The sequence below is a fragment of the Oncorhynchus kisutch genome, linkage group LG17 (genome assembly GCF_002021735.2).
Source record: "Oncorhynchus kisutch isolate 150728-3 linkage group LG17, Okis_V2, whole genome shotgun sequence".
NCBI classification, from domain to species: Eukaryota; Metazoa; Chordata; class Actinopteri; order Salmoniformes; family Salmonidae; genus Oncorhynchus; species Oncorhynchus kisutch.
The window spans coordinates 85,637,586-85,664,713 of record NC_034190.2 but is presented as its reverse complement, the minus strand read 5'-3'; the positions used below and the strand labels follow the sequence as shown (position 1 = coordinate 85,664,713).

Here is a 27,128-nt window from a genome sequence, read left to right as displayed (position 1 = left end):
AAATCAATATGCGGACTTACATGCCCAGTGTAGTCAGCATGTTAGTGAGCATTTCTCCTTGGCCAAGATAATCCATCCACCTGACAGTTGTGGCATATCAAGAAGCTGATTAAACAGCATATGCATTACACAGGTGCACCTTGTGCTGGGGACAATAAAGGTCACTAAAATGTGCAGTTGTGTCACACAACACAATGCCACAGATGTCTCAAGTTGAGGGAGTGTGCAATTGCCATGCTGACTGCATGAATGCCCACCAGGGCTGTTGCCAGAGAATTGAATGTACTCTATACTCTATTGCCTATGTCAATTTAGAGTATTTGGCAGTACGTCCAACCCGCCTCAACCATGTCAGCCCAGGACCTCCACATCCAACTTCTTCCCCTACGGGCTCATCTGAGACCGGCCGATGAAACAGGATTATTTTTCGGTCTATAATAAAGCCCCTATATGGGGGAAAAAACGAATTCTGATTGGATGGGCCTGGCTCGCCAGTGGGTGGGCCTCTGCCCAGTCATGTGAAATCCATACATTAGTGCCTAATTTATTTCAATTGACTGATGTATTTTTAAACTGTGAAATCATTGAAATGTTGCATTTATATTTTTGTTCAGTATAGCATGTGTACAAAGGTTGATACTTTTATCATAAAATGCACAATTATTCCACCTATAGTGGACCACCCCTTTCCACCTATAGTGGACCACCCCTTTCCACCTATAGTGGACCACCCCTTTCCACCTATAGTGGACCACCCCTTTCCACCTATAGTGGACCACCCCTTTCCACCTATAGTGGACCACCCCTTTCCACCTATAGTGGACCACCCCTTTCACACAAACCTGAGAAGAGGGTTTACTGGAAAACAGTCAAATCCTCCATCACACAGAAGACTGGTTCGTTTAATTGGAGCTCGAAAGTCAGGTGAATATACACACAAACCTGAGAAGAGGGTTTACTGGAAAACGGTCAAATCCTCCATCACACAGAAGACTGGTTCGTTTAATTGGAGCTCGAAAGTCAGGTGAATATACACACAAACCTGAGAAGAGGGTTTACTGGAAAACGGTCAAATCCTCCATCACACAGAAGACTGGTTCGTTTAATTGGAGCTCGAAAGTCAGGTGAATATACACACAAACCTGAGAAGAGGGTTTACTGGAAAACGGTCAAATCCTCCATCACACAGAAGACTGGTTTGTTTAATTGGAGCTCGAAAGTCAGGTGAATATACACACAAACCTGAGAAGAGGGTTTACTGTCAGGTGAATATACACACAAACCTGAGAAGAGGGTTTACTGTCAGGTGAATACACACACAAACCTGAGAAGAGGGTTTACTGTCAGGTGAATATACACAAACCAAAAAATTTTCAAAGCTTTATTTGCTTAAAATACACAAGATTGAGACAGTTTTGCATTACTACATTCCTGAAAACCAGTGATATTCATAGTCATGAAAATGGCCAATATTTAACACATGTATCGTGGGATCAGCTGCTTCACTGCTATGAACCAGACAGGTTGAAGCATGAATCATCTCAGTCCATAAAAGTATTCCTTTAGCCAAGGCTGAAGAGCGTTTGAGTACACTTTGATCTAAATCAGTCGGTCTGTCAGTCCCTCGCTATGTCTGTCCCCAGGCCCATGTCTGTCCCCAGGCCTGACACAGAAGATCTCCGGTTCCTCAGATTGTAGCGTCCCTGCAGACACGTACATGAGCATGGAGAGGAAAAAAAAGAAAAAGGTTAAACCTACAGGAGGGTCTCTCTCTCTAGGAACAAGGTTAGAGGTTAAACCTACAGGAGGGTCTCTCTCTCTCTCTAGGAACAGGGTTAGAGGTTAAACCTACAGGAGGGTCTCTCTCTCTCTCTCTCTCTAGGAACAGGGTTAGAGTTTAAACCTACAGGAGGGTCTCTCTCTCTCTAGGAACAGGGTTAGAGTTTAAACCTACAGGAGGGTCTCTCTCTCTAGGAACAGGGTTAGAGTTTAAACCTACAGGAGGGTCTCTCTCTCTCTAGGAACAGGGTGGGATAGGTCTTGAATCGAGAATATCACAAGTAGGGTGACAAAATTCAAGTGACTTTCCCCAAAATTGCCAGGTTTTCCAGAAATCTTGGTTACGAGGGAATCAGAAGGGAAACAAACAATCCCCCCCCCCCAACATGGATTTCTGGGAAATGTTTTGAAAGTTACAGAAAGCTTGCAACCCTAATCACAAGTCTACCTGCTTATCCTCCACCAGTATACTGTAGACCAAAGGGGAGGACGGGGCACGTCTAGAGACAGAGGAGCGACGCTGAGGTCTTGCAGGGCTGGGCAGGGTACGTTGGGTCTGGGTCGAGGTCTGGTTGGAGGTCTCCTCTCCTCCAGGGGTGCTGTGACTGCTGTCATACTGCCAGCCTGAGGCAACACAAACAACTGGCTATGTTGCACAACACACAGAGTCCCACACAGAGTCCCTCGTCATACCACATTCAGAACATATCAGACTTTCACATACATCATTCATGAGATGATAACAGAAAATGTGTTTGAATACTTAAGTGTTATACGTGCAGACCTCATGTTAGGAGTCGGGTCTCAGACAAATGCAGGAAGGTAAAAATAGCCTTTTTTTTACATTGAGTATAATATTCCTCACCATCATAGGTTTGAGTCATGTAGGGTTTCTCTGATGTGAAATCTGAAGTGCTGTTTTCTTCCTTATTCTCCTTCCTACTACTGGGTCGTTGTTCTGACCTTCGACCTCTTGCTCCGCTGCTCCTCCTGTCCACCGCCTCAGAGAGACTCTCTGGACAGCAGTGTTGTATTTTATTTGTTCACACCGTTGAAAAATGTACGACAAAAAAAACGGGAAACAAAAATAAGTGGTGTTTATGGGACAAATTTAGGTAGGTCCCTCCCGGTTTCATCCTGTTTGGTTCCTCGTGAATCCTCAGAAATCAATTTGACTGAATTAATTACATTTTTAAAACGACTTTATGAATGGACCAAAGTCACTTGAAAATCAAATTGATCCGGACTTCTCTGTCTTGATAGTGGAGCTTTAAACCTCTCAATCCACTGTCTGTGCACCATGAATATCAGAACCGTTTGTGCTGTATAATAGCCAAGTCCCTGTGTCAACCACAAGTTGTCGAGACAATACAAACAGATCTGGGACCAGGCTAAAACTAAGCCGTATACCCAAACCTACCTGCTTTCTGCAGGGCCAGCTGAAGACTTGTACGAGTCTCTTTGAGTTGGGTGAGGATCTCCAGGCTCTCTTTGGTGACGTTACGATACCGTACAGCAACGTAGACCAGAGCCAATAGACCCACTAGAACCATGGCCCTTCTGAGGAGGCCCACCAACAGGCTGATTTTCTCCTAGGCAGAAACAGAGGGGAATAGAGTTGAGACTGGTATTAGACCCAGACCATGAGATTAAGACTCCATTGCTGGTTAGAACACAGCACCAGGAGACATTTACAGATGTGTCAAGAGACAGCACTCTGAAACATTGAGTGAACACAGTCAAAAGACGGCAAGTTATCCACCATTACTTTTTTTTGGTCCAATGTGTAGTTTCTCTATTTATGTGTTAGAGATGGTCCAACCCGGATCTAGAAATGAGTAGAATTTCTGGGTGGAATTTCCACACTGTCACAAGTGCTATTAAGATTCCTCGTAGGTTCTCTTGAAGCATCTTAGTTAACACATGCTCTACTCACCATCTGCTGGTAGCCTGGTTCAGAGGAGTCCAGCACCGCTCTACAGAGCATCCTCTCCAGGTACACATTCAGCACTACCAGACCAAACAGAACAAACCTGGATAGGTGACATAAAAGAAAGAGGACAGTCACCAGAAGGGTACATGAGGTCACCAACCATTCCAGGGGGCGGGCAGGTAGCTTAAATGTTAGAGGCAGGCAATGGGAGGGTTTCAGACCGACTCAAAGTCAGATGGTGAAAAGGAACAACAACAAAAAATGGGTCAGATTCTAGGTATCCTGCCATGGTGCCCTTGAGCATGGCACTAGCCCAGGCCCAGGCAATTGTAGTCCTCGGGAGCCTGATTAGTGTCTCACAACCCCCCCCCCCCCCCCCCCACCCCTAGCAAACACAGCTGATTAATCAAATTGCATTCTAAACTGAAGATCATGATCAGTTGATTATTGGAGTCAGGTGTGTTAGCTGGGGCAAAAATGTGAGACCAAATCAGGACCCCCCCCCCCGAGGACTGGAGTTGCCCAGGCCTGGCATACATAGACACACTGACTTTACTTAAAGATTGAAAAAATAAATAATAGGGGCCTAGACAGCTGCCCTGGAGAATTCCTGTTTCTACCTGGCTTTTGTTGGAGAGGCTCCCAATTAAAAGAACACCCTGTGTTCTGTTAGACAGTTAAACTCTTCATCCACAATATAGCAGGGGTGTGTAAAGCTATAACACATAGATTTTTCCCTCCCAATGGCACTATCCCCTAATCTGCTTCCTAACCCCTTAGGCTAAGTGTTCATGTGTAACTGGATGGATGAAATAAACATTTAAAAAAAGGGACACCTGGCTGGAGCAGTCCGTTGTGTCGAGGTGAGGAAGAAGGAGACGAGGAACCCCAGTGAGTTGTAGAGTAGACTGGTGAGGGTGTGAGACTCTGACATGATGAAACTCTGGAGGAAAGTGACACGGTTGAAGATCTCTGCGAATGCTACTTGTTGCTCCTGGGTTGACAGTCTCATCTCATCAAATACTGCTCTGATGCCTGAGCAGAGGTGTGATAGGAGACGTGGAACTTCCTTGGATGAGGATTTTCTAACAAGTTAGCCATAAGCATCACTTTTAACAGAATAGGGCACGAGGTCGGCGGCTACCTTGGGTAGAATGGTGGAGAGTGTGTTTGAGTTCCTCTCCGTTGCGTAGGATCGTCTCCTGTGACTTGAGGGCGACGCTCTGGGCCTCCACTAGGCTCTCAGCCATACGCTGGGTAGAGGACAATCGCTCCACCACCCCCGCTGAGCTCTCTGTTAGCCTAGACACCAGCACCACATTCAGCAGAGCACCAGACAGAAGAAAAGTGGTTAAAACAGGGAAGTACTACTTTTTTAAAAAACGTGTCCAATAACAAAACATCTACGATACGGATCGTCAACCCTCCTGGAGAGCTATTGAGCCAGTTTGTTTTGCATAGCCCGGTGCCCCGGGTGAGTGGAGATTACATTTTACAACCAATGGAATTAGGTAAAATGTGCAAACCCCACCCAACCGGGACACCTGGCGAAGCAAAACTCAACTCACCCACTGAATGAATTTAGGTGAATTATGAACACTGACTAAACTGCACATACCACTGCACCTGTAGTCAGATGTACTGCACATACCACTGCACCTGTAGTCAGGTGTACCACACCTACCACTGCACCTGTAGTCAGGTGTACCGCACCTGTAGTCAGGTGTACCGCACCTACCACCGCACATGTAGTCAGGTGTACCGCACCTGTAGTCAGGTGTACCGCACCTACCACCGCACCTGTAGTCAGGTGTACCGCACCTGTAGTCAGGTGTACCGCACCTACCACCGCACCTGGAGTCAGGTGTACCGCACCTGTAGTCAGGTGTACCGCACCTGTAGTCAGGTGTATTGCACATACCACCGCACCTGTAGTCAGGTGTACCACCGCACATACCACTGCACCTGTGGATGGTGTCCTCAGCCTGGTGTTGCCAGCTCTCACTCTGCAGGTGTCGACAGATGCTGTGGGCGTGGGTGAAGAATTCCGTGTAGGCGTTGAAGGCCACAGCATCCATAGTTCTAGTACAGCGGCTGACCTCGCTGCCCTCTGGACATGCTGGGAATGTACGGCCAGATCTGACAGACAACAATGTATCCTACTGTTATTCAGTCACAATGCCATAATGAAACGGTTTCTTAATCAGCCCCTGGCACAATGCCATAACGAAAGTTACTTATTCACTGGCACAATGCCTAAATTAACTACAACCAGTCTCTTAATTTCTGGAGGAAAAAAATAATATATATATAATTTCAATATTATATTGCAGTAGCCTAATATTTATAGGCCTACTAAACATTTCAATAAGTCTACCTATATTAACTCGAGATCCCAAGGGGCCTTTTCTACCACGCTACACTTAGAGCTGTCAGCAAACAGTTGTTGAATATTTATAATAAATAAAATAAAAAAGTGTTTAATTACTTGCGCAGGTGACAGTGGGTAAAATGTAGAGCAATCCTACTCTGTATATCAACTGTGAAGTCTCTGCAACGCGCGTCGATATTCTCCAGCGCATTAGACCAACATTCACCATAGCGCGGTTGGGCCGCAAGGTTCCGAACCCTCTGCAGCTCCGCTCTGCCTTCAGCCGCAACGTTAGCAGCTGTTTCTGCGTCACGGCACGACGACCATGGTAAACAGACGCAGAGAAGACAAAAAGTCCACATTTCCGACAAAAAAAAACAAAAAAAAATATTTTTAAAGGTCACCTACAAAGTCAGCAATCAAGTGTTAAGGTAGGAAATGAGACAGGGGGAAAAGCAATCAAATGAGGCAGGCAACCCTATTCCTTGAGGCCCACATCCAAATAATCACGGCACCTAACCAACTGAGCTAATTGATCAGTTTAGTGATTGCCTAAATTCAAACACACTTGTGCCCGCTTTGCCTAAGGCATGTTATATATATATAAAATAATAATAAACGATATTGTTATAACTATTAACTTAGCCTTAAGATGCTTTTGGAAAACCGGGCCCTGGTCTTCGAGGTTAAATGAAAAAGCTGAAGTGCCTGAGGCATTCCAAGACCAGGGTTGGCTGTCAGGTTGATGATGTCACCTGTGGTAGAGGTTGCAAAGGGGGCAAGCAATTAACCAGTCCAATTAAAGCAAACACCATAATCAATGGGTATCTGGGAGTTGAATCTGATAATTTGTCAGTCATCGGGGTTTGGGACTACAAGCAGTGCAGAGAAGAGGAAAACGTTTAAATTAAACTATTTTACCTGTAATTCATCACTTGCATGTGTTTGGAGCTGAACAAATGCAACTGTGAATGGGAGACAGATTGTCAAGGAACGCTATAGTGGGGATTTTCTGGTCCGTTTCACTTCCCCGACATTTAACACCAGTGCATAGCCTGCCTGTACATTCAGCCTTGCTGTGCGATTATGTGTGTCATGTGTATTTTCTGCAGATGGAGATAGTAGCCTCAGCTCAGAGTTCACGATCATTTACATATTTACAGCGTAAGACAACTTCTCTCGCGAGATCCAAGCGCTCATGCGATGGGTCTTTATAAAAGTGTTCCCACGGATCTCGCGTGATTACGCCACCGACGGCAGTGGAATTGAGGCAGGGGGCGGGGTTCAGAGAGGTACCCATGAGATGTTTGGAGACATTTTTATCAAATTATTTATTTAAATAAAAATGGCCGCCGTAGAGAGCGGAGAGGAGAAACTGTAAGTGTGAATTACATTTATTCACCATTTAAATGTCGAGTTATATGACTGCAGGTCATTTAAAATGTATTGCCGTATTTAACTAAAGTAATGTGGTGTATTTTAGTTCTGAACTGGTCAGCAGGGTAGCTTACTGAAAGAAGCGTTCTGAATACGTCACCAAGTTATAGCTAAGTATTTCCCTTACTTTACAAGATCATGGCTGAGCGAAGAAATTCTCAGTTAGCTAACCTATGTGGTTGGGAGGGGGGGTGTGTGTGGGTGTGTCATTTTCTGACCTCACTGAAAACAGAGCAGTAGATGTGTTAAAGATATTAACTGTCAAAATAGATTTGTCCGCATCCTCCACCCTCGTAACCAATTTGGCATGCTGCTAACGGGCTGGCTAAATAGCTGTAGCTAGATACATTGTAGCGTCAGCTGGTTACATACCTTGCCATTTGACATGGTAATGTGGCAACAAAGTAGCCACAACATTGCTGCGTTTGTTATGATAATGCTTTTTTTTTTTCTACAGAGAAAATATCCTAGCTAGGTTTCTGGTTGTGACGACTGGTATCATCTAGCTAAACGCTGGAACTAGCTGACATGAGTTGGCCCATTTTCTAGAATAACTAATACTCGTGTAATGAAGCAATCAAAGTGTTGTTTGTATTGCACGAAGGACTGAGTGCCGTGTTAGAAAAGTACAGTGATATACCGTCAAAAAATACCTCGCTGTATTGTTCTTTTTCTACACTGACGTCTGGTAATGAAATATTCTAGATGGGACAATTTGAATAACAAAACAAATGTATGGTAACTATTGTTGATATGCATTTCAATAAGTGTTGCTGTGTAGATCATGATAAGGTGTGTGTGTGTGTGTGTGTGTGTGTGTGTGTGTGTGTGGACCATGTGCAGTTCATAACATTTCAACCATACGTATCTCTTGCCCCAGTGTCTTCCCTGGTTGGCTGCTACATTCTATGTGCATGATATTGGGCTTGGTTTAGACTAGCTCCTCAGCCAGTAGGTTTATCAGTCCAGTCCAGGTGCATTTTTCCAAACTTCTAGTCATGTATGTATGTATATGTTTCACTATGGGAAGAAACATAACAATAACAACAACAACAACAACAATCCCCAAAGTGATGTGTTTTTACTACACATTCGTGAGTTAATGTAGGTTGGGGGGGGGGAGCAAGCTGAGGTTTGAAAACTTATCTGGGACTTTGAACTCTTGTTTCAAATGTCTTATCAGCCAAAGATAGCCATTCTCCATATTCTGATCTGATAGCCTAAGATGAGATCATGCCTCTGCTCTGCCTCTTCCCACTCATGACTAATGTTGTCTTCCACAGCAGTGAGGAGAAGAGGGAGGACGTCAACCAGAATCAGAGCTCCAACGACAAGGACCCTAAGACACACAGCAAGCCCAAGAAGGTGAGGAGGGATGTGGAGAAGGAGATGCTGGAGTCTTCATCCTCCCCTCCTCTTCCTCCTTCAGCCCAGCAGCCCTGTTCAGACCAGGAACAGCTCCAGCTAGCCGATGCTGAGGCGGGGCCCTCGGAGCCCATGGTCGCTGCAGCTGGCGAGGCCTCGGGTCTATCTGAGTCCTCTCCTTCGCCCAAACAGAGGAGGTCCATCATCAGGGACCGAGGTCCGCTCTACGACGACCCCTCTCTACCCCAGGGCTGGACACGTAAACTCAAACAACGCAAGTCTGGGCGGTCTGCCGGGAAGTTTGACGTCTACTTGATGAAGTGAGTAGGCCATGATAAGAGAGCCTTATCAAATAGTGTCTCTTAAAAGCATTTTTAATATTCTACCTTTTATTTCAACAAGGAACACAGACTGAGACCAGGGTCTCTTTTAACAGCCGGGCCCCTGCGTATACATGTTTACACATACAGTTTTAGGTACAACGATTAAGAAACTACAACGAGATCAACAAACAAAAAACGATCAGAGATATCACACAAAACAAATACAGCAACCGATTACATTTCCACACAGGTTATTCCCCTAACAGAAATGATTTCCACACAGGTTATTCCCCTAACAGAAATGATTTCCACACAGGTTATTCCCCTAACAGAAATGATTTCCACACAGGTTATTCCCCTAACAGAAATGATTTCCACACAGGTTATTCCCCTAACAGAAATGATTTCCACACAGGTTATTCCCCTAACAGAAATGATTTCCACACAGGTTATTCCCCTAACAGAAATGATTTCCACACAGGTTATTCCCCTAACAGAAATGATTTCCACACAGGTTATTCCCCTAACAGAAATGATTTCCACACAGGTTATTCCCCTAACAGAAATGATTTCCACACAGGTTATTCCCCTAACAGAAATGATTTCCACACAGGTTATTCCCCTAACAGAAATGATTTCCACACAGGTTATTCCCCTAACAGAAATGATTTCCACACAGGTTATTCCCCTAACAGAAATGATTTCCACACAGGTTATTCCCCTAACAGAAATGATTTCCACACAGGTTATTCCCCTAACAGAAATGATTTCCACACAGGTTATTCCCCTAACAGAAATGATTTCCACACAGGTTATTCCCCTAACAGAAATGATTTCCACACAGGTTATTCCCCTAACAGAAATGATTTCCACACAGGTTATTCCCCTAACAGAAATGATTTCATATGATAATACTACATGTGTTACAGCCTGATCTCCTTTAGATCATAAAACTGTTTCATCCCCTTTTTGATATAGTTAATGTGACTGAACTGTATAAAGAGTGTTTCACAGGACTGTTTTCAGGTTTAGGGAAATACTTCAATTTATACATGCATATATACATACATACATGTGTATATATACACATACATAAATATATACATACAGCACCAGTCAAAAGTTGACACACCTACTCATTCAAGGTTTAATTAAAAAATTTATTTTTTAAAACTATTTTCTACAAAGCTGTCATCAAGGCAAACGGTGGCTACTTTGAAGAATCTCAAAAATGTTTGTTACTACATAATTCCATACATGTTATTTCATAGTTTTGATGGGGTGGCAGGGTAGCCTAGTGGTTAGAGCATTGGACTAGTAACCGAAAGGTTGTAAGTTTAAATCCCCGAGCTGACAAGGTACAAATCTGTCGTTCTGCCCCTGAACAAGGCAGTTAACCCACTGTTCCTAGGCCGTCATTGAAAATAAGAATTTGTTCTTAACTGACTTGCCTAGTAAAATAAAGGTAAAATAAAATAAAAAAATAGTTTTGATGTCTTCACTATTATTCTACAATGTAGAAAATAGAGAAAAACCCTTGAATGAGTAGCTGTGTCCAGACGTTTGACTGGTACTGTATATAATATTGGTTCCTACTCGCCCTGTATATAATATTGGTTCCTACTCGCCCTGTATATAATATTGGTTCCTACTCGCCCTGTATATAATATTGGTTTCTACTCGCCCTGTATATAATATTGGTTCCTACTCGCCCTGTATATAATATTGGTTCCTACTCGCCCTGTATATAATATTGGTTCCTACTCGCCCTGTATATAATATTGGTTCCTACTCGCCCTGTATATAATATTGGTTCCTACTCGCCCTGTATATTGGTTCCTACCCTTATAATATTGGTTCCTACTCGCCCTGTATATAATATTGGTTCCTACTCGCCCTGTATATAATATTGGTTCCTACTCGCCCTGTATATAATATTGGTTCCTACTCGCCCTGTATATAATATTGGTTCCTACTCGCCCTGTATATAATATTGGTTCCTACTCGCCCTGTATATAATATTGGTTCCTACTCGCCCTGTATATAATATTGGTTCCTACTCGCCCTGTATATAATATTGGTTCCTACTCGCCCTGTATATAATATTGGTTCCTACTCGCCCTGTATATAATATTGGTTCCTACTCGCCCTGTATATAATATTGGTTCCTACTCGCCCTGTATATAATATTGGTTCCTACTCGCCCTGTATATAATATTGGTTCCTACTCGCCCTGTATATAATATTGGTTCCTACTCGCCCTGTATATAATATTGGTTCCTACTCGCCCTGTATATAATATTGGTTCCTACTCGCCCTGTATATAATATTGGTTCCTACTCGCCCTGTATATAATATTGGTTCCTACTCGCCCTGTATATAATATTGGTTCCTACTCGCCCTGTATATAATATTGGTTCCTACTCGCCCTGTATATAATATTGGTTCCTACTCGCCCTGTATATAATATTGGTTCCTACTCGCCCTGTATATAATATTGGTTCCTACTCGCCCTGTATATAATATTGGTTCCTACTCGCCCTGTATATAATATTGGTTCCTACTCGCCCTGTATATAATATTGGTTCCTACTCGCCCTGTATATAATATTGGTTCCTACTCGCCCTGTATATAATATTGGTTCCTACTCGCCCTGTATATAATATTGGTTCCTACTCGCCCTGTATATAATATTGGTTCCTACTCGCCCTGTATATAATATTGGTTCCTACTCGCCCTGTATATAATATTGGTTCCTACTCGCCCTGTATATAATATTGGTTCCTACTCGCCCTGTATATAATATTGGTTCCTACTCGCCCTGTATATAATATTGGTTCCTACTCGCCCTGTATATAATATTGGTTCCTACTCGCCCTGTATATAATATTGGTTCCTACTCGCCCTGTATATAATATTGGTTCCTACTCGCCCTGTATATAATATTGGTTCCTACTCGCCCTGTATATAATATTGGTTCCTACTCGCCCTGTATATAATATTGGTTCCTACTCGCCCTGTATATAATATTGGTTCCTACTCGCCCTGTATATAATATTGGTTCCTACTCGCCCTGTATATAATATTGGTTCCTACTCGCCCTGTATATAATATTGGTTCCTACTCGCCCTGTATATAATATTGGTTCCTACTCGCCCTGTATATAATATTGGTTCCTACTCGCCCTGTATATAATATTGGTTTCTACTCGCCCTGTATATAATATTGGTTTCTACTCGCCCTGTATATAATATTGGTTCCTACTCGCCCTGTATATAATATTGGTTCCTACTCGCCCTGTATATAATATTGGTTTCTACTCGCCCTGTATATAATATTGGTTTCTACTCGCCCTGTATATAATATTCCAGACTTGTGTTTACAGAAAGCATGTTAACAGATCCGTTTACAGTTACAGAATGTTTTGGTTTGATCTGTATTTCAGCCCTGAGGGGAAAGCTTTCCGATCCAAGGTGGAGCTGATCGCCTACTTCCAGAAGGTTGGGGACACCACCACCGACCCCAACGACTTCGACTTCACCGTAACCGGGCGTGGCAGCCCCTCCCGCCGCGAGAAGAGACCCCCGAAGAAACCAAAAGTGGTGAAACCGTCGGGGAGGGGCAGGGGCCGGCCGAAGGGGAGTGGAAAGCTGCGCCCGGCTACGGAGGGTGTGGCGATGAAGCGTGTGGTGGAGAAGAGTCCTGGGAAGCTCCTGGTTAAGATGCCGTTTGGAGCGTCCAAGGCATCCGAGACAGCTGGGCAGACATCGGAGCTGGTCGTAGTCACCAAGAAGCGCCCGGGACGGAAAAGAAAAGCGGAGATACCACCGCAGACTGCTCTGAAAAAGCGGGGGTGTAAGCCAGGGTCGGGGGTTACTGGGTCGACGCTGTCAGCAGCTTCTGGTGCGGCGGGGTCCAGTACTTCCTCATACGCAGCGGCTGCTATCATGGCTGCAGAAGCCAAGAGGAAAGCTCAGAAGGATTCTTCCGCTAAGCCGGTGCAGCAGACCGCTCTGCCCATCAAGAAACGCAAGACCAGAGAAACTGTTGAGGAGACTAAGGAGACTCCAGCCATCACCACGCCACTGCTCGGGGCAGGGGGTGGTGGTGGGGCAGGAACTGTGATGGGGACAGGGAATGGTGATGGGGCAGGAACTGTGATAGGGATGGGGGCAGGGAGTGGTGGTGGGGCAGGAACTCTGATAGGGACGGGGACAGGGAGTGGTGTTGGGGCAGGAACTGGGAGGGGAACTGGGAGTGGTGTTGGGGCAGGAACTGGGAGTGGTGGTGGGGCAGGAACTGGGAGTGGTGGTGGGGCAGGAACTGGGATGGGAACAGGGAGTGGTGGTGGGGCAGGACCTGGGACGGGAACAGGGAGTGGTCTGGCTGTGGTGGCAACAGAAGGGACAGAGCAGGGACACAAGCTGCCAAAGAGTCCAGGGAGGAAGCACAAGGACAGTCCCCTGGCAGCAACGGTTACCACGGAGACCAGTGGTGTGTCTGAAAGGTGGCCCAGCGGAGGCAGCAGTAGTATCACTACTCCAAAGAGCCACAGCCACAAGAGAAAGGAGCGGACGCCGCACAAACACCATCACCACCACCGTCACCATCACACACACTCCTCTGTAGTGGAGGATCATCCTCAACCCTCCCAGAGGCCCCCTCACCACCACTTCCCCGGCCTGACTATGGGGCTGGTCTCCCATACAGCCAGGTCCTCGGTGGGGCCAGGGGCCCTCCAACAGAATAAGCCCCAGGACCTGAGCACCTCTAGGGGACCCTGCCGGGCCAGCAGCAGGCCAGAGGGCCAAACCACGACCAGAGGAGAGAGGGGAGAGGTCAGCTCGGCTGCGGTGGTAGTAGTGGGAACGAGTGACACCAGAGGCAACAGAAATCGAGCAGACGAGGCAGCTGGGATAGTGGTAGGGAGGGATTTGAGAGACATTGTACCCTCCTCAGCAGTACCGAGGCCCAGCAGAGAGGAGACCGTCTCTGCTGTACCCAGACCTAGCCGGGAGGAGATGGTCTCTGCTGTGCCCAGGCCCAGCCGGGAGGAGATGGTCTCTGCTGTGCCCAGGCCCAGCCGGGAGGAGACGGTCTCTGCTGTGCCCAGGCCCAGCCGGGAGGAGATGGTCTCTGCTGTGCCCAGACCTAGCCGGGAGGAGACGGTCGAGTCTCGGACACCGGTCACTGAAAGGGTTAGTTGACTGTATGGTAGGACCCCTGTCTGTAAGGAGAAAAGGAGCCGTGTAGAGGAGCAGTGGGTTTTATAAGACAACAGGAAAGGACGTGTACATGGAAACACAAGGCAGCTGTTGGTTGATTGTTCTTTCTGTGGGTTGGGCCTGTTTATTGACAGGTAGCGCAGCTTAATGGTCAACCCACAACAGATTGCTTCCTGATAAAATGAACTTATTATTATTATTTTTTTCTTTCTTTGTTTGGTCATTGTCTTGTTCTGTTTTGCTCTTTTAAAACCTGTTGTCATTCGACCCATCCAACCCGACCCAGAAGCCTTTGCTTAAAATCTCACAGGAAGTGAAGGACCTGCACTTCCGGTGCCATCATCAGACGGAAACCATGGTAACCACGACGATGACTCATGAACCTCAATCATTCAGTTCTTCACTGTGGTTTTAAGATAGCGTATATAAAGTTTTTAAAAAAATATGAAAAAAAAAGGCATTTGTCCTGTCTGTAGTTCGCTCACAGGTGGTCTTTTCCAACGTTGTGGCTAGAAGTGGCACAACACACACAAGCTTCCATTGCTTCTTCTTCTGTTGTAGCATCCTCTGTTTCCTGCAGTAGGCTCAGCGTCCAGTCCATGGACGCTTTGCGCTTACGTCCCATAGGGCACCCTATTCCCTAATAATACGATGCTTTTGACCAGAACCTTATGGGCCCTGGTCTAAAGTAGTGGGCTGGAAGTAGTGCACTGAATAGGGAATCATTTGGGACACAGTTGGGTTTCCAGTCCTTGCTCTACAGTCAGCATATTAATTTAGGTGACATATGTTTTCCTCGTTGGCCTATATTATGTAGATGCCAAGTCTTCTGTGTGTGTGTGTGTGTGTGTGTGTGTGATGTCGATCATCTCCTTCTATATACAGTAGTCTCGGTCTGAAACAGCAGCCTATTCCCTACACAGGGAGAGACCAGTATTCTCCCCAAGCAGGCTGGAGTTCTTTTTCTCCTTCCACTTCACACAGAGACAAGAGGTACTTGATGATCAGAGAGATTATGATTAAGTTAGAATGTTAATGTGGCCCAGGCAGCATTAGGGCTGAGTATATAGGATGTTGATGCGGCCCAGGCAGCAATAGGGCTGAGTATATAGGATGTTGATGTGGCCCAGGCAGCAATAGGGCTGAGTATATAGGATGTGGCCCAGGCAGCAATAGGGCTGAGTATATAGGATGTTGATGGGGCCCAGGCAGCAATAGGGCTGAGTATATAGGATGTTGATTGGGCCCAGGCAGCAATAGGGCTGAGTAAATAGGATGTTGATGTGGCCCAGGCAGCAATAGGGCTGAGTATATAGGATGTTGATGTGGCCCAGGCAGCAATAGGGCTGAGTATATAGGATGTGGCCCAGGCAGCAATAGGGCTGAGTATATAGGATGTTGATGTGGCCCAGACAGCAATGGGACTGAGTATATAGGATGGGGCCCAGGCAGCAATAGGGCTGAGTATATAGGATGTGGCCAGGCAGCAATAGGGCTGAGTATATAGGATGTGGCCCAGGCAGCAATGGGGCTGAGTATATAGGATGGGGCCCAGGCAGCAATGGGGCTGAGTATATAGGATGGGGCCCAGGCAGCAATAGGGCTAAGTATATAGGATGTGGCCCAGGCAGCAATAGGGCTGAGTATAGAGGATGTTGATGGGGCCCAGGCAGCAATAGGGCTGAGTATATAGGATGTTGATGTGGCCCAGGCAGCAATAGGGCTGAGTATATAGGATGTTGAGGGGGCCCAGGCAGCAATAGGGCTGAGTATATAGGATGTTGATGGGGCCCAGGCAGCAATAGGGCTGAGTATATAGGATGTTGAGGGGGCCCAGGCAGCAATAGGGCTGAGTATATAGGATGTTGATGGGGCCCAGGCAGCAATAGGGCTGAGTATATAGGATGTTGATGGGGCCCAGGCAGCAATAGGGCTGAGTATATAGGATGTTGATGTGGCCCATGTTAGTGCAGTAATCGTTACCAGAGCCCTGTGGGCCATCTAAAGTAGTGTACTACAAAAGGAAGGGGGTGCCATTTGGGACGGAAGCTTTGAAATGGAAACCTCTTGATGCAGACATAACTTCCTATCTGAATGGTTGAGGTGATGAAACCCCAGGGTTTTAGAGGCCTAGATACACCAATGATGTGTGGTGGCTCACAATCACATTGTTCACCAAGTGACTAAGTGTTGCCAGCAGTTTGATGACCTCTACTGAAAACAGGTTGAATTTTCTTTCAAGGCTTTAGGAATTCAAATTCTACTGATGTTTTGGAAGCTGTGTCGTCCTGCAGAAAATAATAGGATAAATTTAAACCTATACGTTTTCCCCAGTAACATGAATTAGCCAGTAAAATGGACAATTTTACTGTTTCCCACAGTCGGGATAGGAAGCTAAAAAGCACAACAGGACCCAAGACATGATTATGGACGCGCCGTAGATTTCTGGACCCCAGTCCTGTATTTTGTCAATACCTATCAGAAGTTTTCTGATATTTAAATTATTTCCCAAATAACATAAAAAACCCAACCTCACTGAAGGAATGAGTTTTTCTGTGTTTTGAAAAATAAAAAGTCATGATATATATATATATATATATATATATATATATATAATTCTGTTTTAAGAATTATTTAAAATTAGAAGATGTATTGTTTTGACCAGGAACGTGTCTGTCTCCACGTAGGACTTACATCATCACCCAGACTCCTTTCTGCATGCAACAGGACTAGCCTATTTATCCGGCACTTCATGAAACTTGGTGTTAGACACGTGGGTTTTCTTTAGTTTAAACTCACAGGTGGGTAGTCAAAAGATATGGTGGTGGGTGGGGGGGGTGGGTGGTGGGTGGGCGGGTGGGGGACTACTCTTGGGAGTACCAGTGACATAGTCGTCAGATTTCAAATGTATGTTTTGGAGTTCAATCAAATCTGCAGTGACCAGAAACCAGAATCACTGCACAAACATAGCAAGCGTGTTTTGATTACAACAAGAATGAAATCTGTTTTGTCAACCCCCCCCCCACCCCCCCACCCCCCCCTCCAGCCCATTGAACAATGTCTTGCTAATTACATTAGATAAAACCATGCACTTTATCTTCTGGCTCAAGAACAAATGTTTGAATGAATTCTAGCCTACGCTCAATCCCTCTTGCACAAGTACTTCCATCAATGTAACGCCCCTTTAAAAAAAACGTGTCCTTGCACGAGAGATCTATTTGTTAGTGACTTTTTAAAATGTAACATAATACGATAGTAGCTATATTCTCATTTACTTTAATGCACCAATATGTTAAACCTGTAATACTCTTGTCATGTTGTTGGCAGTATGTGGCTGTTACAGTAGAGCAGGCCTGTTTAAAGTAGTTTGCTTAAACGGTAGTAATCAGTTGTGGCACAACACCAGAAATAACAGACAACATTTTATTTTTATCAGCACTAGAATTTTCTCCTTCTAGATCGGGTGACTCCGGTCTCCCACCTTGCATTGAGAATATGTCCTATATCGACCAGAGATTCAGACCAATGTATACACCCTGTGGCTTGTCCTCCTCAATAAAATGTCAAGTGTAGACAATAGTTTGGATGTGGCCCATTTCTGTCCTCCATATATTCCCCCTCTTCCCTTCCTCTAGTGACTAGGGAGGTGTATAACTGATGATGATCTCTCACAAAGGGCTATGGAATGTCTTCAGATTCACAACAGCTAGGCCAGTTGATCTGAACCCTGACGTGATCACACCGTCTGCATTTTTAATTTCTTTTTTTTACAGCTGGATGTTCTGGTACAAGTTGTGACATTTCTCCCCCTGAGTGACCCCAAGTACCACTGTCTCTCGCTCTCTCTAGATTATCAGTCGTAGCTCCTATTCTATTCAAATGCCCTTTGCATATAACTAAGCTGTACTGTGCTGGCTCTGATAGGGTTCAGCACAGTTCCAGCAACAATGACATGGTGGATGTGTAACTAGGCCAGGCCAGTGCAGTTTGTGTCAGCTCAGCTGGGCTCAGTAGTGTGAAAGGGGTTTAACAATACCAGGGTCTGACTCGGGTCTTCAGTAATATGTCTCCCCTGGTCCAGAAATCTGGAGGTGGAGGCTAGAGGAGGATACGGGTCAGTCCGTTACACCACAGTTTGAAGGCAAAATATACATATTGCGTTTGCCATTTTCACGTTTGGTTCTTTAATGAAGCAGAAATTAGTGGAAGTAAATATCAAAAGTAAGATGGAAAAATCTACCCATTGGTTACCTACAGTACCAGTCAAGAGTTGACACCAACTCATTCAAGGGTTTTCTTTATTTTTACTACTTTCTACATTTATAGAATTATAATGAAGACATCAAAACTATGAAATAACATATGGAATCATGTAGTAACCAAAAACGTGTTAAACAAATCAAAATTATATTTTATATTTGAGGATCTTCAAAGTAGCCACCCTTTGCCTTGATGACAGCTTTGCACACTCTTGGGATTCTCTCAACCAGCTTCACCTGGAATGCATTTCACTGTCTTGAAGGAGTTCCCACATTATGATGAGCACTTGCTGGCTGCTTTTCCTTCACTCTGCGGTCTAACTCAACTCAAACCTGATGCAGCACTCCATCACTCTCCTTCTTTGTCAAATAGCCCTCACACAGCCTGGAGGTGTGTTGGGTCATTGTGCTGTTGGAAAACAAATGATAGTCCCATTAAGAGCCAACCAGATGGGATGGCATATCGCTACAGAATACTGTGGGAGCCATGCTGGTTGTGTGCCTTGAATTCTAAATAAATCACAGACATTGTCACCAGCAAAGCATCCCCAAACCATCACACCTCCTCTTTCATGGTGGGAAATACACATGTGGAGATCATTAGTTCACTTACTCACAAAGACACGGAGGTTGGAACCAAAAATCTCAAATTTGGACTCATCAGACCAAAGGACAGATTTCCACTGGTCTAATGTCCATTGCTTGTGTTTCTTTGCAGCAATTCAACCATGAAGGTCTGATTCACTCAGTCTCTTCTGAACAGTTGATGTTGATGTGCCTGTTACTTGAACTCTGTGAAGCATTTATTTGGGCTGCAATTTCAGAGTCTAGTAACTCTAATGAACTTATCCTCTGCAGTAGAGGTAATTCTGGGTCTTCCTTTCGTGGCAGTCCTCATGAGAGCAAGTTTAATCATAGCGCTTGATGGTTTTTGCGACTGCATTTGAAGAAACTTTCAAAGTTCTTGAAATGTTTCAAATTGACTGACCTTCATGTCTTAAAGTAATGATGGACTGTCGTTTCTCTTTGCTTATTTGAGCTGTTCTTGTCATAATATGGACTTGGTCTTTCACCAAATAGGGCTATCTTCTGTTTACCCCTCTACCTTGTCACAACACAACTGATTGGCTCAAATGTATTAAGAAGGAAAGGAATTCCACCAGTTTACTTTTGATAAGGCACACCTGTTAATTGAAATGCATTCCAGGTGACTACCTCCATGAAGCTGGTTGAGAGAATGCCACAATTGTGCAAAGCTGTCACTGCAAAGGGTGGCTACTTTGAAGAATCTCAAATATAAAATCGATTTTGATTTGTTTAACCTATTTTTTTTGTTGGTTACTACATGATTCCATATGTGTTATTTCATAGTTTGGATGTCTTCACTCTCTTATTATACAATGTGAATTTTTTATTTTTTTAATAAAGAAAAACCTTTTGGATGAGTAGGCGTGTCCAAACCTTTGACTGGTACTGTATGTCCTGAAATCCTCTCATTTGTGATAAGTGTGGACTTGAGGGAAGTGAATGAATCTCTGTCTCCATAGGAACAACATTGATAGCCTGGGATAGTGCCTTGCTTTGGTGGTGGATTTACATGACATGCATGTACAGTATATTTTGTGGCCTTTGATTAACATAACGATGTTTTATCCCAATAAAACTAAACTAAATGTCAAAGGGAAGCAGTGGATGACTTGGACAATTCACTAGTCCCAGATCTGTTTGTCTTGCTAACTTTAACCACCATTGGACTTGGCAACATGGCCCAACCGGATCTGGGACCCGGCTACAATTTCACAACGAGGATCTAGCATTTCCTTAAATCAGTTGAAGTTAATACCAGGTCATAGCATGTGGAGAAAAGGTCATAACATGTGAATAACAGGTAATAACATGTTAACAGGTTAAAACATGTGAATAACGTGAATAGCAGGTCATAACATGTGAATAACATGTTAATAACAGATGGTTATTACACTTCAATCAGATTGTCTGTTTTGACTCAACCTTCATTCAGTATGTAACCTGTAGTTGATTGTGATGTATGCTTGTGTCTTGTTCAATGAACATTTACATTCAAATAATAAATCCCTTCATTTTTTTCTATTTGATTTAATTAAAGAAATATCCATCGATGTAGAATGTAATTTCGTGGACACAGCTAGACAGGTGTTTTGATGTGTTAGCATGTGGTTAAGAAGAATTAAATAACAATTTCAGTTTTTATATTTATGAAGAGGGGGGGAAAAAAAGATTGTGCCAGCTCAGCTCACAAGGGACTTTTGTGTTTCTTTCGGTGATGGGAGATGTGTATTACGGATCTCTGCTCCAGATGTCCGATTGAACTATTTCAGACATGGTAGCTTTGACAATGCTGTTTATACTCTCTTGTCTCTTCCACCAAATCACTGCTTTTTAAAAAGCAATAGCCTAGCGCATTAAGAAAACAGTGAATTTACATTTTACATCATTATTCAACTTATTAACTGCTTAACATTTCTCCCCACACTTTGAAGGTGTAATAGGTAATATTTGTAAGACTGCATGATGTATAGCATTAAGCTCAACTACACCCAAGTTATTTATTGAATGCCAATTCAGGTCAAAATAAAAACAGACTTTGATACAAATTCAAAAATCCACTGTTGGAGAAGTTAACTGTCTATTTAACATAGTCTTGTGCCTTGAAGTTGAAGTACTAGAATTTATACTGTGGTCAATGTGTTTTTTATTCCAAGTCCTGTATTTGCCTCTTGTTACTGTTCTGCGCTTCGAGTGTATAGATATATAAAATATTTTATTAGTTTGATAATTTGCCTGCTTTTTATTTTTCATTTTAAACAAATTGTGTTTAGAGGAACTGAGGACTATAACAGGCAATAACGAATATGTCATAAGACCTTGTGACAATTTAAGAGTTTTTGTTTTTTCGTATGTTGTTTTAGCACTTTTTTTTGGGGGGGGGGGGGGGGGGGGGGGGGGGATGTGTGTTTGAACAGTTATTTGTATTATTATTATTCACAAGTAATTGGTGATCATTAGCCTGCCTTATTCCTTCCAACCATGTCTTTTTATGAAATAATATTTAAATCATGGCCAGTGTATGAAATACAACAATTTAATATCTGCACTTTATGAAGTATGTTGCCTGAAAGGACACTCATCACCCTTTTCTATGGAATCTTTTTTTTTTTTTTTTTTTTTTACCTTTGTCTGAATTAGTCATTTTATTTTTGATATTTGTCCATTTAGTTTCAACTAGGAATGCAAAAAGGGGATGGGTAGTCCTAAACGTTAGCAAAACTGTTTTAATGAAACAATCCCACGTTCATGGTGTCAAGGGTTATAATGCATTATTGTTATGCCATTTCCAGACCATGTCTCTGCCTTCCTGAAACTGAAAAAGCATAGTTTGTGTCAACTTTTGTAGTAATGTATTTGTTTGTTTGATTTTGCTCCTATGTAACAAACATACTAGTAAACAACATATATCTACGGCGTCTTGTGTGTAAACATTCTTTGTTTGTTCATTCATTTGGGAGACATTAATTTGAGAACCCCAAACAATCGAGGCAGTTTGTATCCAAATACCCATACTACATACACATACTTGCATCCTAAATAGCAGGTCGTTTGAGCATGTGAAAAAAAGACACTTTAATATTATGTGTCATTTCGGAAATGGTGTATACTTTAAATGGCCGGATGTCATACTCATTTGGGTATTGACACTTTAAATGGCCGGATGTCATACTCATTTGGGTATTGACACTTTAAATGGCCAGATGTCATACTCATTTGGGTATTGACACTTTAAATGGCCAGATGTCATACTCATTTGGGTATTGACACTTTAAATGGCCAGATGTCATACTCATTTGGGTATTGACACATTAAATGGCCAGATGTCATACTCATTTGGGTATTGACACTTTAAATGGCCAGATGTCATACTCATTTGGGTATTGACACTTTAAATGGCCAGATGTCATACTCATTTGGGTATTGACACTTTAAATGGCCGGATGTCATACTCATTTGGGTTTTGACACTTTAAATGGCCGGATGTTATACTCATTTGGGTATTGACACTTTAAATGATCGGATATCATATTCATTTGGATTTTGACAGCAGCTGATCATTAGATAAGGGGAGGACCTACTGAAATCAACGAATAACGGGAAAAAGCGCAATCGCGAATGATGCATTCTCGTATGCCAACATTGGATGTTTTATAGTATGTGCAGTTTTGTTGTTGATCGAGTAGGATTTAAATGTCAGGATGTTATAGACCTACTCTTGTCGGCATTTCATCTAGGAGAATTCGCTGCACACTTCGGGGATTTCATAGCCAAAATGCATGTATGCATCATTAGAAGAGAGACGGCTGCTAGTTTTGATAGCTAACGTTAGATATCTTCACGTAAACAACAAAAACAACTTGGAAGATGGTGAATAGCGAAGCTTCTGCGGTGGTGTTCAAATATAAGTCGTTTTTTGTTCTACTTGAAATGATCACTACTATTTCATGGTAACGTTATATCTTTGAAAACATATGGCGCCTTTTAGCTAGCTAGGTCCTTTGGTAGGACTAGAAGTTAGAACCGTTTTAACAGTAACGTTAGCTACATGGTGACTTGCTTGCTGTTGAGCTACAACTTTATATTGACCTAGTTCGTTAGCTACTTGTAAACAACAGGTATTGTGTTCAAACTGTTACGCCTCGATCACACCGACAGTATTGTTGCGTTTTGGGTACACCAGAAGTACATTCATTTCCAATGGAACGCTGCGTTTGCGTTGCAGTACGTTCTGTATGGTACACACGTTGGATTTGTCAACCTGTATGTGCAGACGGCTTGACAGAAATGGTAGCAGAAGGGGAATGTTGAACTTTTGTTGCACACGTATCCAGATGATGCCGCGTACCATTACGCGCAATGACAATGTAGGGGTGATCGAGGCGTTATAGGGTCTGATGACCAGGGCCGTGCACAGACCTTAAAATGTTTTATTTTCAAACTTCACAGCTCGAAATTCATAACATACAAAATGCCTCTATTGAACACTTTGAGCATAAGCACTGGATGGGCAAAGGGGGCATGTGCTCTGTACGGGTAGAGCCCTATTTGTGCAGATGACAGTACCAGGCATTTATGTCAGTGGCGAACATGGCAGGAGATATGCCACAAGCAAAGGGTTTGACTAACGTTCATTCAACTGGCCATAGTTGGCCCTCTTGCCACTGCACTGCCACTAGCTTTATAGCTAACGTTAGTAACACTATAGCCTACATTCCTATTTTCCACAGCGCATTTCTCTCCTTCTAGTTCTTCTGATTTGTCACGTCTGTTTGTTTGATCTGTGTTAAACTGATTTGAATATTCATGCTATGCAACACGAGTTTCTACCTGAATGTTTACAGCCTGAATGGGTCTAGCTAGTTTCATGGAACATAGCCTGTTTATGGTGAAAGAATGGTAAACTGAACTTGTTACTGTTTAACCTTGGCACGCCAATTTGAATAAGTATGTGGCAGTCTAGCTAGCTACAGAATGTTCACACAACTCTACTTTGCTCATGTTTTGGTAAATGTTGTACTTTTTATTGAGTATTTTTCAGGATTTATGAGTGTGAACTGGATGGGTGAACTGGATGGGTCAGCATGGGTCAGGATGGGTGAACTGGATGGGTCAGCATGGGTCAGGATGGGTGAACTGGATGGGTCAGCATGGGTCAGGATGGGTGAACTGGATGGGTCAGCATGGGTGAACTGGATGGGTCAGCATGGGTCAGGATGGGTGAACTGGATGGGTCAGCATGGGTCAGGATGGGTGAACTGGATGGGTCAGCATGGGTGAACTGGATGGGTCAGCATGGGTCAGGATGGGTGAACTGGATGGGTCAGCATGGGTCAGGATGGGTGAACTGGATGGGTCAGCATGGGTCAGGATGGGTGAACTGGATGGGTCAGCATGGGTCAGGATGGGTCAGCATGGGTCAGGATGGGTGAACTGGATGGGTCAGGATGGGTGAACTGGATGGGTCAGCATGGGTCAGGATGGGTGAACTGGATGGGTCAGCATGGGTCAGGATGGGTGAACTGGATGGGTCAGCATGGGTCAGGATGGGTCAGCATGGGTCAGGATGGGTGAACTGGATGGGTCAGCATGGGTCAGGATGGGTGAACTGGATGGGTCAGCATGGGTCAGGATGGGTCAGGATGGGTGAACTGGATGGGTCAGCATGGGTCAGGATGGGTGAACTGGATGGGTCAGCATGGGTCAGGATGGGTGAACTGGATGGGTCAGGATGGGTGAACTGGATGGGTCAGGATGGGTGAACTGGATGGGTGAACTGGATGGGTCAGCATGGGTGAACTGGACTGGTCAGAATGGGTCAGGATGGGTGAACTGGATGGGTCAGGATGGGTGAACTGGATGGGTCAGCATGGGTGAACTGGATGGGTCAGCATGGGTCAGCATGGGTGAACTGGATTGGTCAGGATGGGTCAGGATGGGTGAACTGGATGGGTCAGGATGGGTCAGCATGGGTGAACTGGATGGGTCAGGATGGGTGAACTGGATGGGTCAGCATGGGTGAACTGGATGGGTCAGCATGGGTGAACTGGATGGGTCAGGATGGGTGAACTGGATGGGTCAGCATGGGTGAACTGGGTGGGTTAGGATGGGTGAACTGGATGGGTCAGCATGGGTGAACTGGGTGGGTGAACTGGATGGGTCAGGATGGGTGAACCGGATGGGTCAGCATGGGTGAACTGGATGGGTCAGGACGGGTGAACTGGATGGGTTAGCATGGGTGAACTGGATGGGTCAGGATGGGTGAACTGGATGGGTCAGGATGGGTGAACCGGATGGGTCAGCATGGGTGAACTGGATGGGTCAGGACGGGTGAACTGGATGGGTTAGCATGGGTGAACTGGATGGGTCAGGATGGGTGAACTGGATGGGTCAGGATGGGTGAACCGGATGGGTCAGCATGGGTGAACTGGATGGGTCAGGACGGGTGAACTGGATGGGTTAGCATGGGTGAACTGGATGGGTCAGGATGGGTGAGCTGGATGGGTCAGGATGGGTGAACTGGATGGGTCAGGATGGGTCAGCATGAGTGAACTGGATGGATCAGGATGGGTGAACTGGATGGGTCAGGATGGGTGAACTGGATGGGTCAGCATGGGTGAACTGGATGGGTCAGCATGGGTCAGGATGGGTGAACTGGATGGGTCAGCATGGGTCAGGATGGGTGAACTGGATGGGTCAGCATGGGTGAACTGGATGGGTCAGCATGGGTCAGGATGGGTGAACTGGATGGGTCAGCATGGGTCAGGATGGGTGAACTGGATGGGTCAGGATGGGTGAACTGGATGGGTCAGCATGGGTCAGGATGGGTGAACTGGATGGGTCAGCATGGGTCAGGATGGGTGAACTGGATGGGTCAGCATGGGTGAACTGGATGGGTCAGCATGGGTCAGCATGGGTCAGGATGGGTGAACTGGATGGGTCAGCATGGGTCAGGATGGGTGAACTGGATGGGTCAGCATGGGTCAGCATGGGTCAGGATGGGTGAACTGGATGGGTCAGCATGGGTGAACTGGATGGGTCAGGATGGGTGAACTGGATGGGTCAGGATGGGTGAACTGGATGGGTCAGCATGGGTCAGGATGGGTGAACTGGATGGGTCAGGATGGGTCAGGATGGGTGAACTGGATGGGTCAGGATGGGTGAACTGGATGGGTGAACTGGATGGGTCAGCATGGGTGAACTGGATGGGTCAGCATGGGTGAACTGGATTGGTCAGAATGGGTCAGGATGGGTGAACTGGATGGGTCAGGATGGGTGAACTGGATGGGTCAGCATGGGTGAACTGGATGGGTCAGCATGGGTCAGCATGGGTGAACTGGATTGGTCAGGATGGCTCAGGATGGGTGAACTGGATGGGTCAGGATGGGTGAACTGGATGGGTGAACTGGATGGGTCAGCATGGGTGAACTGGATGGGTCAGCATGGGTGAACTGGATGGGTCAGGATGGGTGAACTGGATGGGTCAGCATGGGTGAACTGGGTGGGTTAGGATGGGTGAACTGGATGGGTCAGCATGGGTGAACTGGGTGGGTGAACTGGATGGGTCAGGATGGGTGAACCGGATGGGTCAGCATGGGTGAACTGGATGGGTCAGGACGGGTGAACTGGATGGGTTAGCATGGGTGAACTGGATGGGTCAGGATGGGTGAACTGGATGGGTCAGGATGGGTGAACCGGATGGGTCAGCATGGGTGAACTGGATGGGTCAGGACGGGTGAACTGGATGGGTTAGCATGGGTGAACTGGATGGGTCAGGATGGGTCAGGATGGGTGAACTGGATGGGTCAGGATGGGTCAGCATGAGTGAACTGGATGGGTCAGGATGGGTGA

At 44.9% G+C, this 27,128-nt stretch overlaps 2 protein-coding genes across 6 annotated transcripts; one reads left to right on the top strand and one right to left on the bottom strand.

Moving 5' to 3' along the window:
• Positions 1 to 1,366: 1,366 nt before the first annotated feature.
• LOC109881858 (uncharacterized) lies at positions 1,367 to 7,274 on the bottom strand. Of its 4 annotated transcripts, none has more exons than XM_020473960.2 (11): positions 7,005 to 7,268; positions 6,725 to 6,838; positions 6,201 to 6,387; positions 5,670 to 5,851; positions 4,857 to 5,014; positions 4,549 to 4,747; positions 3,716 to 3,812; positions 3,200 to 3,371; positions 2,645 to 2,794; positions 2,228 to 2,403; positions 1,367 to 1,703 (listed from the first exon to the last, which is right to left on the bottom strand). In XM_020473960.2, the coding sequence occupies exons 5-11, from the start codon at positions 4,960 to 4,962 to the stop codon at positions 1,617 to 1,619; spliced, it is 987 nt and encodes a 328-aa protein (XP_020329549.1). In that variant the 5' UTR covers positions 4,963 to 5,014; positions 5,670 to 5,851; positions 6,201 to 6,387; positions 6,725 to 6,838; positions 7,005 to 7,268; the 3' UTR covers positions 1,367 to 1,616. The 4 variants fall into 4 exon arrangements, with proteins under 4 accessions (XP_020329549.1, XP_020329548.2, XP_020329547.1 ...); XM_020473959.2 differs by having other exon boundaries at positions 5,678 to 5,851; XM_020473958.2 differs by having other exon boundaries at positions 5,678 to 5,851; positions 6,201 to 6,838; positions 7,005 to 7,274.
• mecp2 (methyl CpG binding protein 2) lies at positions 7,252 to 17,026 on the top strand. Of its 2 annotated transcripts, none has more exons than XM_031794864.1 (3): positions 7,252 to 7,460; positions 8,807 to 9,205; positions 12,654 to 17,026. In XM_031794864.1, exons 1-3 carry the CDS (start codon positions 7,429 to 7,431, stop codon positions 14,413 to 14,415), a joined length of 2,193 nt encoding a protein of 730 aa, XP_031650724.1. In that variant the 5' UTR covers positions 7,252 to 7,428; the 3' UTR covers positions 14,416 to 17,026. The 2 variants fall into 2 exon arrangements, with proteins under 2 accessions (XP_031650724.1, XP_020329546.2); XM_020473957.2 differs by having other exon boundaries at positions 8,804 to 9,205.
• The last annotated feature ends 10,102 nt before the right edge of the window (positions 17,027 to 27,128 follow it).

Bases quoted from the DNA above. Each gene is read 5' to 3' on its own strand.
- LOC109881858 (XM_020473959.2), bottom strand. From the start codon at position 6,800: ATGCCTCAGGCACTTCAGCTTTTTCATTTAACCTCGAAGACCAGGGCC. The intron at 5,852-6,200 runs GTAATTAAACAC...GTTGTCTGTCAG, and splicing joins ACCCACTGTCACCTGCGCAA to ATCTGGCCGTACATTCCCAG. The intron at 4,748-4,856 runs GTAGCCGCCGAC...ACCTCTGCTCAG, and splicing joins TCTCCACCATTCTACCCAAG to GCATCAGAGCAGTATTTGAT.
- mecp2 (XM_020473957.2), top strand. From the start codon at position 7,429: ATGGCCGCCGTAGAGAGCGGAGAGGAGAAACT. The intron at 7,461-8,803 runs GTAAGTGTGAAT...TGTCTTCCACAG, and splicing joins GAGAGCGGAGAGGAGAAACT to CAGTGAGGAGAAGAGGGAGG. The intron at 9,206-12,653 runs GTGAGTAGGCCA...TCTGTATTTCAG, and splicing joins TTTGACGTCTACTTGATGAA to CCCTGAGGGGAAAGCTTTCC.